This window comes from Dreissena polymorpha, chromosome 8 (genome assembly GCF_020536995.1).
Source record: "Dreissena polymorpha isolate Duluth1 chromosome 8, UMN_Dpol_1.0, whole genome shotgun sequence".
Taxonomy (NCBI): domain Eukaryota; kingdom Metazoa; phylum Mollusca; class Bivalvia; order Myida; family Dreissenidae; genus Dreissena; species Dreissena polymorpha.
Genome location: NC_068362.1, coordinates 52,855,872 through 52,870,103, shown reverse-complemented (window position 1 = coordinate 52,870,103; position 14,232 = coordinate 52,855,872). Strand labels below are relative to the sequence as shown.

The 14,232-nt window shown below is 38.5% G+C and overlaps 1 protein-coding gene across 1 annotated transcript in view; it reads right to left on the bottom strand.

The window, feature by feature from the left end:
* Positions 1-2,968: 2,968 nt before the first annotated feature.
* LOC127840532 (disintegrin and metalloproteinase domain-containing protein 9-like) overlaps positions 2,969-14,232 on the bottom strand; it is a 37,900-nt gene continuing 26,636 nt past the window's right edge. The window contains exons 17-20 of the mRNA XM_052368947.1: positions 12,018-12,222; positions 10,226-10,412; positions 5,946-6,084; positions 2,969-4,463 (exon numbers count right to left, since the gene is read on the bottom strand). Coding sequence (XP_052224907.1) covers positions 2,969-4,463; positions 5,946-6,084; positions 10,226-10,412; positions 12,018-12,222 — 2,026 coding nt within the window. The remainder of the gene's footprint in view (positions 4,464-5,945; positions 6,085-10,225; positions 10,413-12,017; positions 12,223-14,232) is intronic.

Genomic DNA, 14,232 nt, shown 5'->3' with positions numbered 1-14,232 from the left:
ACATGGCACATATTGAGGGCAGTGTTGTTTTTGTGTTCAAAATCGACCCCAATCCCAATAGAAAATAGTATATATTTTTCCGAAATTGGACCTTAAATTCCAAATTTAAGATAAAAAAAAAAAAATCTTTTTAAGATCAACATTTAGTTTATCTCCATTCAAGCTCTACAAGTTACACGTTATTAAATTAAATATTGAAAACTCTTTAATTCTCATTTTTGAAGCATTTGTGAGCAAAAAACAACAACACTAATTTCAAAATTTTGGTCGTAACACTGATTTTTTCCAAATCCAAACGGACCCGGCCCCATTTCCAAAATGAGGGGAAAAAACCCACTGGAGACCTGAGCATAAAACTGTTGTATCTTAAAATGAAATACTGATTCAACAGTTTAACACTTAATCATAAAAACATTTGTTTAGTCTCTTGTAACAACATGAAAGCAAAAAGCCAAAAGTCTTTAAAGAACAAGTACTAAATACATAAATTATTATAATGCCATTATTAACTACAGTATAGTGTTCATTCGACTTTGGAAGGAACAAAAAACTACGTAAGAAACAACTGTATGCATCTTTATCCAGGTTACAGGGGTCTCGCTAGTGGGCGATTTGCTCGCCAAGGGAATATTTATGTCGCTAATTAATTTCATGAAGGCGACATAACTTCTCCACCTTTTAATTATTTGTTTGTGCCACACATTGACCATTAAAATCAATTTGATGTTGAGAATTGGACACAGGAGAATTTTCAGTCAGAAGTTGCCACATTTACAGGTCATGCAAAGTTGAACATTCAAATGCACAGTCGGGAGCTATTAAAGTTCTTAAAATTGTTCATAGGTGAAGCCTTGATTAATTGCCTTGTGCTGGCTACCAATAACTATACTTCAGCAAAGTTAAATGGCCCATTAAAACAATACAAAGGAATGATCAAATGGGAAGAGTTAACCTAGCACACTGGCAATAAATATAGGGCTCATTTATGGGTAAGATTTGGAATCTGTGCTGTAAAATGAGACTTTAAATGAATTTTTATTTTAAAAAATTGTAGCACAATATAAATTCGATTTAATCTTGATTTTCTTAAAATTTACAAGGAAGTAAGAAGATTATGAATATTACTGGTTTTGTTAAACTTGAAGTTTTATTTGATAAACCTGTACAGGAAAAAAATAATAAAAATTACCAGAATAATTTACAATCAATTACAAATAAGAAAAATGTAGGTTTCATACACTTGACATCTCTTATTATAAATGAAATGCAGCCTTTTGAATTCCATCCCCCATTTCAGCCTCTATTATTGAAATAGCTTATCAGTCATCACATAAATAGCATGTTAAGTGTTAAATATATAACTTTAACTCAGTTAAATACATCAATAACAAAAATGAACACTTAAGTGAGTGTGTGTTTGTATTTGTAAATGTTGTCCCCCAAAGTGTGAAATAAGAGTTGTTTTTGATTCATGATAATTGGCAAATTTAATTAGGGATATAAGACAAGTAAAGAGTTGATTGAAAGCTGAACGGAAATACTTCTCTTTTAATTTGCCGCAAAATACATGTAAAATGAAGACCTATGACACAACTGTACAGAAGTGACAGCTCCCGAAATTTTGAGCTAAGCTTGACCACTGGATGCAAAAGTACCATTTCTCCCCGAAAAGTTGCCACTTCTCCCTATTTTGGCCTTTGGGAGAAGTGACTTCTCCCTAAATTTTGAACCTAGCTAGACCCCTGGGTTACTGACTAAATTTTTGTTGTTGAATTCACTAAAAAAAATCTTAAATCTTTATAAGTGTGATAAAAACTTTAAATACTTCATCCATTTTGAACCATTATGGAAATGAAGCATTTGGTTAGTGGTAGTTTTAACAAATTGTTGAAACATGTATGTTTCCACATACCCGATATGATATAATTCTACAAATTATTATCACAAATCCCTTACAGGATATTTTACTCAGCAGTGATCAAACTGGAAAAGTTCTAACACACTGATGTTCTTAAGAAAACATTTGTATCATATTAAATTGTGCCAAAAAGTGAAAGAACAAGCCAACAAGTGATAGAACATCAAATTTGAGGTTAAAGCATTATGTCTTAATTAAAAAAACACAAATCTTATTGTTCCTCAAATTTTATCCAGATAAATCAGAAATACTTATGTAAAGTTCATGATTAAAATTTACAAATAAAACCCCCCACATAAATTAACAAATCAATAAACCCTCATTACGTTAAGTCATCTTAATATAAGGATCTTAGAATTTCAAAAATCGAAATTCCTAAAAATGAATAAATGGCATAATACACTTAAAACCAACTTTGCTCTCTTTAAACTACAGTGACAATTGAATCAACATGAATCTCCCTATACACAAGAGTGACAATTAAGCCAACACTAATCTCCCTTCACACAAGGGTGAGAATTTAGCCAACACTTATCTCCGTTCACACAAGGATGACAATTAAGCCAACACTAATCTCCCTTCACACAAGGGTGACAATTTAGCCAACACTTATCTCCGTTCACACAAGGGTGACAATTAAGCCAACACTTATCTCCGTTCACACAAGGGTGACAATGAAGCCAACACTAATCTCCCTTCACACAAGGGTGACAATTTAGCCAACACTTATCTCCCTTCACACAAGGGTGACAATTTAGCCAACACTTATCTCCCTTCACACAAGGATGACAATTGAGATAATACTTAGCTTCACACAAGTGTACCAATTGAGCCAAAACTTAGCTACCTTGACAGATGTGTGAGAATTGAGCCAAAACGTAGCCCCATTCACAAATGATTGGCAATACAGTGCACAGGCTACGCACATTTATTAATCCAGGTTTTCCCACAGACCAAATAATATTATAGTTTTTGTAATGACCTTCACACCCACTGGCACTGATAGCTTAACTCAAGTTTCTACCACACACATCTCAAATATTGCCCTTGTTACACATCAACACTGCGGACGAACTTGACCCCGGGGCGAGGTTTTGGTGGGGTCATGGGCGCCTTTGCTGATCCTTGTGACACCGTTTTCTTAAGGCCCTTGTCCTTAGGCTCGGCCAATGCACTCTCACTCAGCAATGGCTTGGTCTGTGTGTCAAATATTCTTGAAAGGCCAGCCACACTGGCTGATCCAGCATTCGGATCTTCGTCTAAAGAATCAGTCGAGATTTTTCTCTTTATTTCCGTTATATTCTCCTTAGGTGTTTCAGTTTTTGCTTTGGTTTTGCCGAGGCCAGGTCTTGCTTTGGGAATAAAAATTGGTTTCTTAACTTCAAAATCTCCACCAGGTTTTATGTCAGTTCTCTGCTCTTTTGGTTTTGAGACGTCCTCAAGTTTGTTGCTGTCTGATTTCGACCTCACTGCAGGTAATTTTGCAGGAGGCAAAGGTTTCTGTGCATCTGAGGAGGTAGTCTTCTGCGCTCCAGGTCTTGGTTTTGGTTTTATATCTTTGGTTTTTGGATGCACTGCCTTTGGTGTTGAAGGTCTACTGTTCATGTCTGGTATAGTAATATTTATGCTATCGAGTTTCGCTAGCTCGTCTTCTATTGTCTTCCTTGTGCTGTCAATTCCTGGCTTGATAGGGGGTGGGGGTGGGCGCTGGGGCATTCTGGGGGAGTTACTGGTAAATACTGCAGACTTTCTACCACTGGAGACGGTCACATTTGGTTCCTCCCCACTTTCACTCTCCGGCATTGAGACTGGCCTGGGGGGCAAGGGACGATTGCGTCGGGCGATGTCTGATTCGCTGCGCTTTAAGTCGATGTGAGGAGGCAGAGGTGGTGCCTCTACGCTGGCCTGTCTGTCTGCCAACTGAATCTGCGCGACACTATGGTTTTCAGCTTTGACAAGATGTTTTGATCGTCTGTCTGTGGTGCTGATGAGGACTGGATTAGATATGTTTCTTGTCAGTTCTCGTTTCTTCACCACATTTCCAGAAGCTGGATCCGTGTCAGCTGATTGTTCAGGTTTGGGTGCGCTTAGTTTGTCTGCCTTTGAGAAGCTTGGTATTTTGAATATGGGCCCAAACCTCAACTTGCTCTCGCTGGTTCCTGGCTCAGTCTTGGTATCACAAGCTCCTCCAGGAGTTTTACCTTTGTTGTCCTGCTTAGATACGTTTAGAGGTAATTTAGGAGGTGGAGGCCTCTGTATTTTCTTATGATCAGCGACAGGGCTGGTTTGTATGTGGGCCTTAGAATCCTCGTGTGTGCTATCAGTAAGAACAGGATGGGAAATCTGCACACTGGCCATCGGCTTAGACTTCGGCTTGCTCTTGTCAATACCAGATTTGCCGCTGACCTCATGGTGGGGCCCAGGTTGCTCTGCAAGGGGTCTGGCTAGGGGTTTGCTGGGGGGTGGGGGAGGATCCCGCCTGTTGCTTGGGTGTGGGTCTGTCTTGGGTGGGGGGCGGGACGGGCGTGCAGGCCGGTTCTGATTCCTAAATGAGTAGTGTAAACATCTTATTGAAAACAATTTGAGCCGCGTTCTGAGAAAAATGGGCTTAATGCATGTGCGTAAAGTGAAGTCCTAGATATGCCTGTGCAGTTCGCACAGGCTAATCAGGGACGACACTTTCTGCTTTATGGTATTTTTAGTTTCAAGGAAGTCCCTCCTTACCCAAAATCAAGTTTAGGCGGAAAGTGTCGTCCCTGATTGCACAGGCTAATCTGGGACGACACTTTACGCAAATGCATTATTCCCAGTTTTCTCAGAAAGTGACGCATTTGTTCAGCATAATGTGCAGGTCAAAAGTCAATACCATTTACTGTAAACATATAGAAATTCGTCGGTATGCAATTTCGTGGTCTAATAAAAATCAACCAATTCGTTGACACGTAATTTCGTGGATTTAAACTTTTTGGGGAATACTGACCGTCATAATAATTAAACTTTTATTAAAACAACCAGTGTAATAACGAAGCATAATCTGCTAATCTGTGTTGACAGCAAGACTTGAGGTTAATGTGCACTGAAGCATGTAAGTGTTGCCGAATGCCAATAATTGTCGAAAAAATCGATAAAGCGGTGCACATGTGGGTCCCTGCTCGCTTATTGCCATCAATGTTGTTTTGACAACATGTGCAATTCTCAGCGCAATCTGTCTCTTAGTAGTAACAATTAAGTAATAAGGTCCCCAAAATACACGTGTGAAAACCGTTATATCTCTTTTAACTTTAATTTTCACTAATTAACATATGTGATAAATCTGCAAACTGTTAATTTGACGACGTCACATAAAAAGTATTATTACCCAAACACTTATCATGAAAACAACATATTATATTAACTAGCATATCTCAATCAAACAATGTCTCTTTCAAAACGGAAACAGTTCAGACACATTCCCCTACTATAGCAGGATTGCCCGACCTTGCAAAGGCTCAGTCTATGACTGAAGCATTATTGACACAGGTCGCTAATGATTCAGTGGAAGAAAACATTTTCAATTCGAGAATATTTTAATTAATCAAGAAATTGTGTAATGTGACCTACTGAAGTGAAGTAATTATTACAAAAAAACAATATCTCAAATAACCGAAAACAAAAAAAAATGTCGGAAATGACATTCGGAAATGACCGATTTCGGCTAAAAGAATGTATAAATAATCGTTGGTACTTGAATTCGTGGTTCAGTGGACCAAGGAAATCCACGAAAATTCGTACCACTCGAAATTTAATAGTTTTACAGTAAGTACTTGATCTTCAGACAGAAAAGGTTTTGCCTTACATTTTTATGTTCTCTTCTTTTTTTAAATAAAAAATCCCTAAACATGTATGTTTGAAGACTTAAAATTTAACTTTTTTAGTCATACAAAATGTTATCAATAAACAAACACAATGTCATCAATGAGTTACACTTATTCAACTTCGAAGAACTTTAACAACACAAAAGGAAAGTAAGAGAAGAGATTGTGCATACTTGGCTGTTTTGTCGAACCTGCTGTGCCACCATGCCTGCAGTGAGTGCCTGAAGTAGTAGAGTAGGAAGGCCAGAAAGGCCAATAGTGGCAACACCACCAGGAACAGCACCAGCAACGTCACCAGCAGGCTACTAGACTCTGAAATAGCAGCACAATGCAGGCTAAATAAGTGGAACAGCACCAGCAATGCCACCAGCAGGCTACGAGACTCTGAAATAGCAGCACAACATAGGCTAAATAAGTGGAACAGCACCAGCAATGCCACCAGCAGGCTACGAGGCTCTGAAATAGCAGCACAATGCAGGCTAAATAAGTGGAACAGCACCAGACATGCCACCAGCAGGCTACAAGGCTCTGAAATAGCAGCACAATGCAGGCTAAATAAGTGGAACAGCACCAGCAATGCCATTAGCAGGCTACGAGGCTCTGAAATAGCAGCACAACGCAGGCTAAATAAGTGGAACTGCACCAGCAATGCCACCAGCAGGCTACGAGGCTCTGAAATAGCAGCACAACGCAGGCTAAATAAGTGGAACTGCACCAGCAATGCCACCAGCAGGCTACGAGGCTCTGAAATAGTAGCACAACGCAGGCTAAATAAGTGGAACAGCACCAGCAATGCCACCAGCAGGCTACAAGGCTCTGAAATAGCAGCACAACGGAGGCTAAATAAGTGGAACAGCACCAGCAATACCACCAGCAGGCTACGAGGCTCTGAAATAGCAGCACAACGCAGGCTAAATAAGTGGAACTGCACCAATAACGCCACCAGCAGGCTACGAGGCTCTGAAATAGCAGCACAACGCAGGCTAAATAAGTGGAACTGCACCAATAACGCCACCAGCAGGCTACGAGGCTCTGAAATAGCAGCACAACGCAGGCTAAATAAGTGGAACAGCACCAATAACGCCACCACACCACCAGCAGGCTATGAGGCTTTTAAATAGCAGCACAACGCAGGCTAAATTAGTGGAACAGCACCAGAAATGCCACCAGCAGGCTACGAAGCTCTGAAAAAGCAGCACAACCCAGGCTATATTAGTAAAACTTTCATAAAAATAGGCCCTCTCTACAGGGCTTACAGTACTGATTAGTTGTGGAGTAATTTCACTCACAAATTATAGGCACAAGGCTTTGTAATATGGAGCAACAGATCCTCCACCACACACACACACAAATAAAAAAAAAAAATATTCAAAACTCAACACTAATGCAGTCAGAAATTCCAAAATGTTTAGTGTACTGCAAGTCTTAATTGGTATTGCAAATCTTTATCTGCTCGGTGTATACACAGCCTCACATACAAAAAGGTTAAAAACAACATATTCACAGGGAATAATAATTGTAAACATTTAAAGCAGCACCATTATTTCAATTACTTGATAATTAACACAAGATGAGAGAGATAAGAAACATATGCGACAGACATAAGAATGTACTCGTGTATATGTCTCTTGATCTCAACACATTTCGTGTTATTTTGAAATGTGCTTAACGTCTCCTAGATAACATATTACTAAAACGTGTACTGATTGCATTAATTGTGTTTAACAATACATGAGGATATACATATATATTCAATAGATGATTTCAAATACAAAAGTTGCATAGATTCTTTTTACCTATCATGAACCTCTTTACAAATAATAACAAAACAAATGTTTGTATCAGGATAAATTTTCTGTCATTGCAATAGTCTTGCTATAGTCGTTATTGTAACATAAGCTTATTAATTATTACAACGTATCTTACGAGATACAGGTACTCACAGTGAAAAATAATGAGACAGCGAGAAGTTTGAAACACATGCATGTATACACACATACACTCACTCGTATACAAACACACAAAACACACGCGCGCACTCAACCGCAGACACACGCGCATCCCCACACGCGCACACATGCATACGTACACACACACACACGCACAAGCCAAACACCTGCACACCCGCGTTTTTTTTTTTACACAACTAGCACACACACACACATACACATATGCGCGCGCTTGCGCGCACACACAAGTGCACACACACGCATATAAACACACAAAACACACGCTCGCACTTAACCCCAGACACATGCGCATCCACACACCCGCACACAAGCGTCTTTTTTTTCTTTTTACACAACCAACACACGCACACATACACATACGCGTGCGCAGACGCGCACACACTCATTGGTGCACGCACACACACGCACTCGCGCACGCACCCGCACATCTGCGTTTTTTTTACACAACTAGCACACACACACAAACACATACACGCACGCTCGCTCGCGCGCACACACACAAGTACGCACACACAGGCATACGAGCACACACACATGCGCGCTCGCGCACACACACGCACACGGGCTCACGCACCCACAACTGTACACAAACAAGCACACACGCGCACACACATTCCCACACATGCGAATACACACACACACACACCCTAACCTGTGCGCACACTCATTTACACGTGCATGCACAACACATGCGCATAAATGCGCGCAAGACGCGCGCACACACCCGCACACACAAACACAACGCAACAAACCACCCTCCACACACGATCAAGTAGTTCTTATTATTATATTATTATTATTATAAGTTACCATACAATCTTACGTGTTATATGTGTACTTTTTGCTTCTCAGATCACTATTCGTCAATAAGTTTGTGTATTTTCCAGTGAACAGAAGTACGCTTTTTTGTGTCTCTATTGGGGACTTGTCGTTTATTGTTTTTTTTTCCTCATTATTGTTATTTTTTTTCCATTTCTTCTTTTTCTATGGAATATTCATCTGTTTGTATCCAATAGAATAAAAAAAAATATTACCATCAATTATTTCAAGATCTCAATCTGGTTTCATAAAGGGACGTTACATTGGTGAAAACGTTCGTCTTATCCAAGAATGCATTAACTATTTCAACAATTCAAATAATCCTGGTCTAATATTCTTTGCAGACTTTGAAAAGGCATTCGATTCGCTTGATCATTCATTTATGTTCTCTTGCTTAGAAAATATGAAATTTGGTGAAAGTCTCATTCAGTGGGTCAAACTATTCTATACCGATATTAACAGTATAATCATTAACAATGGCTTCTTTTCAAACAGTTTTAACATCGAACGAGGGGTTCGACAAGGATGTCCACTCTCATCATCGCTATTTATTATTTGCATCGAGTATCTATCACATCACATCAAATAAACACATAAAAGGCATATCAATAGAACCTGACGAAGAAATCAAACAGTCCCTATTTGCTGACTATGCAACTTATTTTTTAAACGACAATTACAATTCTTTCCATAACCTAATAGAGTCACTAACCCTTTACGGAATGACATCGGGTCTTAAACTTAACAAAAGTAAATGTACTGTGCTACGAGTAGGTAAATTAAAACAAAGTAATGTCCAATATAAACAAGAGCACCGCCTTGTAAGGGTATCACGTTTAAACGGTCGTGTTTCGTGTTTTGGTCAAAAACGTTTACAAAAACTGTAAACGTTTAAACGACAGTCAATATCAATATAAATCAGTTTAGTTCATTACGTTACGACGTTGCAAAGCTTTATAACAGCTGCTGAAAAAGACTCGTATTAAAAACTATTTGTATCACGTGCACCACATGCCCCTTATTCACAATACCGTAAACATAACAATACACCATGTACGGACTAGACGTCTTGAATATTTAACGCGCGTCATCACGAAATTCCCGCCTTTTGTTGCATGAGCATGACCCGAATCGTCTTGACCATTCGATGCGCGTCGGCACGAAGTGCACGAGGAAATTTTTCCAACGTTTCTTCATCGGCATTCATTTCAAGAGATATGGTGAACAATCTCCGTATAGGAATATTTTGAAATAAATTGAAGTATGCATCTTTTGATGTACATCGTGTTAAGTAAAACATTGACAATTTTAAAACCGGTTTACTCTTATTTAAGGAATGTTGGTTCGATATTAATTCCTCTTTGTTACAAAATATTACGGCATGTAAGTAGACAAAGTGTGACCCAATGGTTCGACAACGACGAGAACAGTTGGTTTTAATATGACGTCATTGCGCGAATGGGATATGCACTAAATATAACTTCCGGAAATAATTGCTACTTCCAGTTTGGAGATGCGATGGCACTGATGCTTTTAAAACGGACATAGGGATACCGTTTAAACGGTTACGTTTCGTTTATTTAATTTCGTTTAAACGTTTAGAAAAATTTGTAAACGTGATACCCTTACCGCCTTGTGGGTGCAGACCGCTCATTTCCACTCACCTTCAATCTTGATGGGCCCGCTATCCACACTGCCCCCGTTGCCGGCCCCATTGCAGCTGGGAGGCCCCCACCCCTCCTCACAGTGACAGTTGCCCTTGCTGTTACACACACCATGCTTGGAACAGCCGCCCTCACAGCCCAAGAACCCCAGCTCACTTATGGAGCGACACTTTTGGTTCAAGCACATCTGATAGAAAATAGAGCTGTTTCAAGAACATCTGATAGAACATTGAGTTGGTTCAAGTACATCTGATAGAACTTAGAGCTGATTCAAGCACATCTGATTGAACAAAGAGCTGATTCAAGCACATCTTATAGAACAAAGAGCTGATTTAAGCACATCTGATAGAACATAGAGCTGGTTCAAGCATCTGATAGAACAATTGAGTCTTTCAGCTTAAAAACTGTCTTGATTATATAAATATGAGTACCACTTTGGGAAAAACAGGCTTAATGCATCTTCTTTAAAATGTTTTTCAAAATAAGCTGGTGAAGTCCACACAGTCTAAACAGGGACGAAACTTTCCGTAAGATTAGATATTTGCTATTAAGAGACTTTCTTTAAACGAAAAATACCATTCATGGAAAAGTATTGTCCCTGATGAGCCATATAAGGTTATTATACTGGACATATAACAGTCTCTTATTATACTGGACATATAACAGTCTCTTGTATTAACCCTTTCCCCCATCAGATGCAAATTGAAAATGGCTTTTGCAACCAGCATAAAAACAGCCAGTAACTCGCAGTCTGTTCAGGTTTTATGCTGTTCGCTGCTCATCAGTAACTAAGGGGTGGAAGTGAAGCCTTTAAAACTTGAATTTAGTAACAAAGGTATTTTATTAAACATAACTTTCTAAAGGACTACAAATGTGTCAAAATACCTATCTAAGTGGTAAAGGGTTAAACAGAGTGGAAATACAGATAACTATATCCTACAGACCCCACCTTCTCATTTTTGCAATTGATTAAATTAACCCATGAAGTTTTAAGTTTAGAGAAAAATCTCTCTTTACTGACATGAAGACTTCAAGCTAAATACTTCAAAAGTATATTTTGTACTTATTTAAGACAGTGATCAATTCACCAAGAATGTAAGTGAAAAGGATTATTATTTATCAATTGTCAGATGTTTTAACAAGAGCACCGCATAACGGGTGCCACGCTCGGCTGCGGGAGCAGTTTTGAATAAATGAAAGCTTGACAGCAGGGCCCTCTCTTGCCGCCAGGGGAAGCCACCCACAGCGGTCATGAGGGTGAATTTTCGCGTCTATTACCTTTTATGAGGGATTTTTTCACTTAGTCTCTCATTACTTAATTTTTGTGTACATATTTGTACTATAATATTTTAATGTGATTTACATAGATATACATTTAATCAAAGGTTAGTAGCACGATACCAGCTGGCAACATAGGTATAAAAGTAAAAAAAAAAATAAAATATTTTTTTTCTTTTGGAGGGGGGAATATTTAGCTGAAATAGGGGAAAAAAGTCACAGTGACCTTGACCTAGTGACCCCAAAATGTGTGTGGCGTGTAGAACTCACCAAGACAAGCTAAAAATTGGGCCCAGGAAAGTAAAAATTGCTATATGCATCCAGCATAAAACCAGAACAGCCTGTGAGTAACTTGCGGTATATTCAGGTTTTATGCTGTTTGCTTCATTTCAGTACCTTAGGGTTGGAAATGAGGGCTTTACAACTTGAAGTTATTTTGAATGGTGTTTAATTTCATTTGATTTCAAAAGGGACAACAAATGCATTTAAATGTGTATAGGGTTAAGTTGTTGACCTTTTTCTCGTCGCACTTGGCACCGTCTGGTACCATGCCAGGGTCAGGCATGTCTAGCCCCACATCCAGCATGGCTCCCCGGCACACATGTGTTGTGGTGCCGATGGTGAGAAACGTGGCGGGGGTTGTGTGGGTCAGACTGTCCTTCCAGAACATCAGTTTCTCGTTCTGGTGAACACAGTGCAGCAGCCCGCACATCACGTCACTGAAGATTGTGGAGGATATTACTGTATAACGTCCCCAATTTCTGAACATTTCTTAACCCTTTCTCACTCAAAAGTAAAAATTGCTATATACAACTGGCATAAAACCAGAACAGTCTGCCAGTAGCTCCCAGGCTGTTCAGGTTTTATGCTGTTTGCTGCTCATCAGTATCTTTGGGTTGGAAATAAAGTTTTAAAATTTGAATCTAGTAAGAAAGGTCTTTATGTTTATATGATTTTGTAAAGAACTACCAATTGGTAAAAATGCCAATCAGAATGGGTTAAAATGTTTTAGTATTATATTCATACATATTTATATAACCCAATCCAATTGTTTACAACTGGATGGCATGTGATTGGTATACATGCATGACTTTCCTCTTCTTTTTTTTCTATTGTAATACCTTGTTATATGATAATTGCATAAAATTATAATTAATATACAAATGACTTAATGTGCAAATAAAAAAATGTCAAGTGATTCCATATTAATAATAATATTAAGCATAATCACACCAAAAACAAACACATATTTCAGTATTATTTTCCTTTTAAATATATTCAAATATTTTAAACTCAATATTCTAAAACACAAACCTATGAATTTCTAAAAAAAATAAGTTGTTGGTTCTCGCAAATACCACTACATGTATTTAAAACATCTTTGAGACTTGAATAAAGCAATCACTATTCCATAACAGTTATAATTTTATTTTTCTGTGAAATGATTTGCCATATAAAACCTATGTTATAAATAAAAGAGCTTTGATATATCTGCTGCTCTTTGCTGCCTCCTGTAAGTTTCATTGAAACTTGAATTATAAACTAAACTTAGGTAATCATGTAAATCAATTATAAAAACAATCATGTTTTTAATTGCCGACAAGCATAAATTAAATTACAAATGACACTTATCTTCACACTTGAAGAATGCAACTTTGCAGTTGTAATGAATTCTGTTTTATGCAGATGTTTTTAATTAAATTTTGAACATTACAATTATGAACATTGGGCCTGTTTACAAACATTTAACTATAAGGAATTCCCTTTCTCGCTGATTAAGCTTGCATTGTGCCCTACCTGCATCACATATAAAAGCATTGAATAACAAGCAAATTTGTTGAATTGATATCCCCCCCCATTATACTTCTGGACACAAAAGTATTCTGGATGGATGGACAAGGCCAATGTGCATCATCCTCTTATCCATATGTATACTCATACCAAGTTTCAATGAAATCCGTCAAAGCACTTCCAATATATGGCTTCGGACACAAAAATAAAGCATTTTCAAGATACAAAGGGCCATATCTCCATTATTATCCAATGGTGTACAATGCCATTTGGCCTGCATCATCCTCTTATCCATATATATATACTCATACCAAGTTTTAATAAAATCCGTCAAAGCACTTCCAAGATATGGCTCCAGACACACAAAAAAAGCATTTTTTCAAGATACAAAGGGCCATAACTCCGTTATTATCTGATGGTGTACAATGCCATTTAGCATGCATCATCCTCTTATCCATATATATATACTCATACCAAGTTTCAATGAAATCCGCCAAAGCACTTCCAAGCTATGGCCCCGGACACAAAATTGCCGGCCGGCTGGCCGGAAGGACTGACAACGCCAAAACAAAATAATTAGGTATTCATTGAGCCAGGTGCTGCCAGAAATGGGTTTTATGCCATATGCAGGCCCCATACAATAGCTGGAGACAAGCCTGGGCATTTGCATAGTCTGGCAAGAAGTCAGTTGTTCTAATGGCATTGTTTTGGTCTCATTAGCGGACAGGGTAGCCACTGACTAGACTGCACTTATTTACAGGCTGATCCAGAGCTATGGTGGCTGCATATTACATAAGTACATCAGGTCATTTTCAAACGAGTGTAACGTATTAGCCCTTTCCCACTTACAAGCAAAGTGAAAATGGCTATTTGCAAACAGCATAAAACCAGAACAGCTTGCAACTCAGTCTGTTCAGGTTTTATGCTGTTTGCTGCAC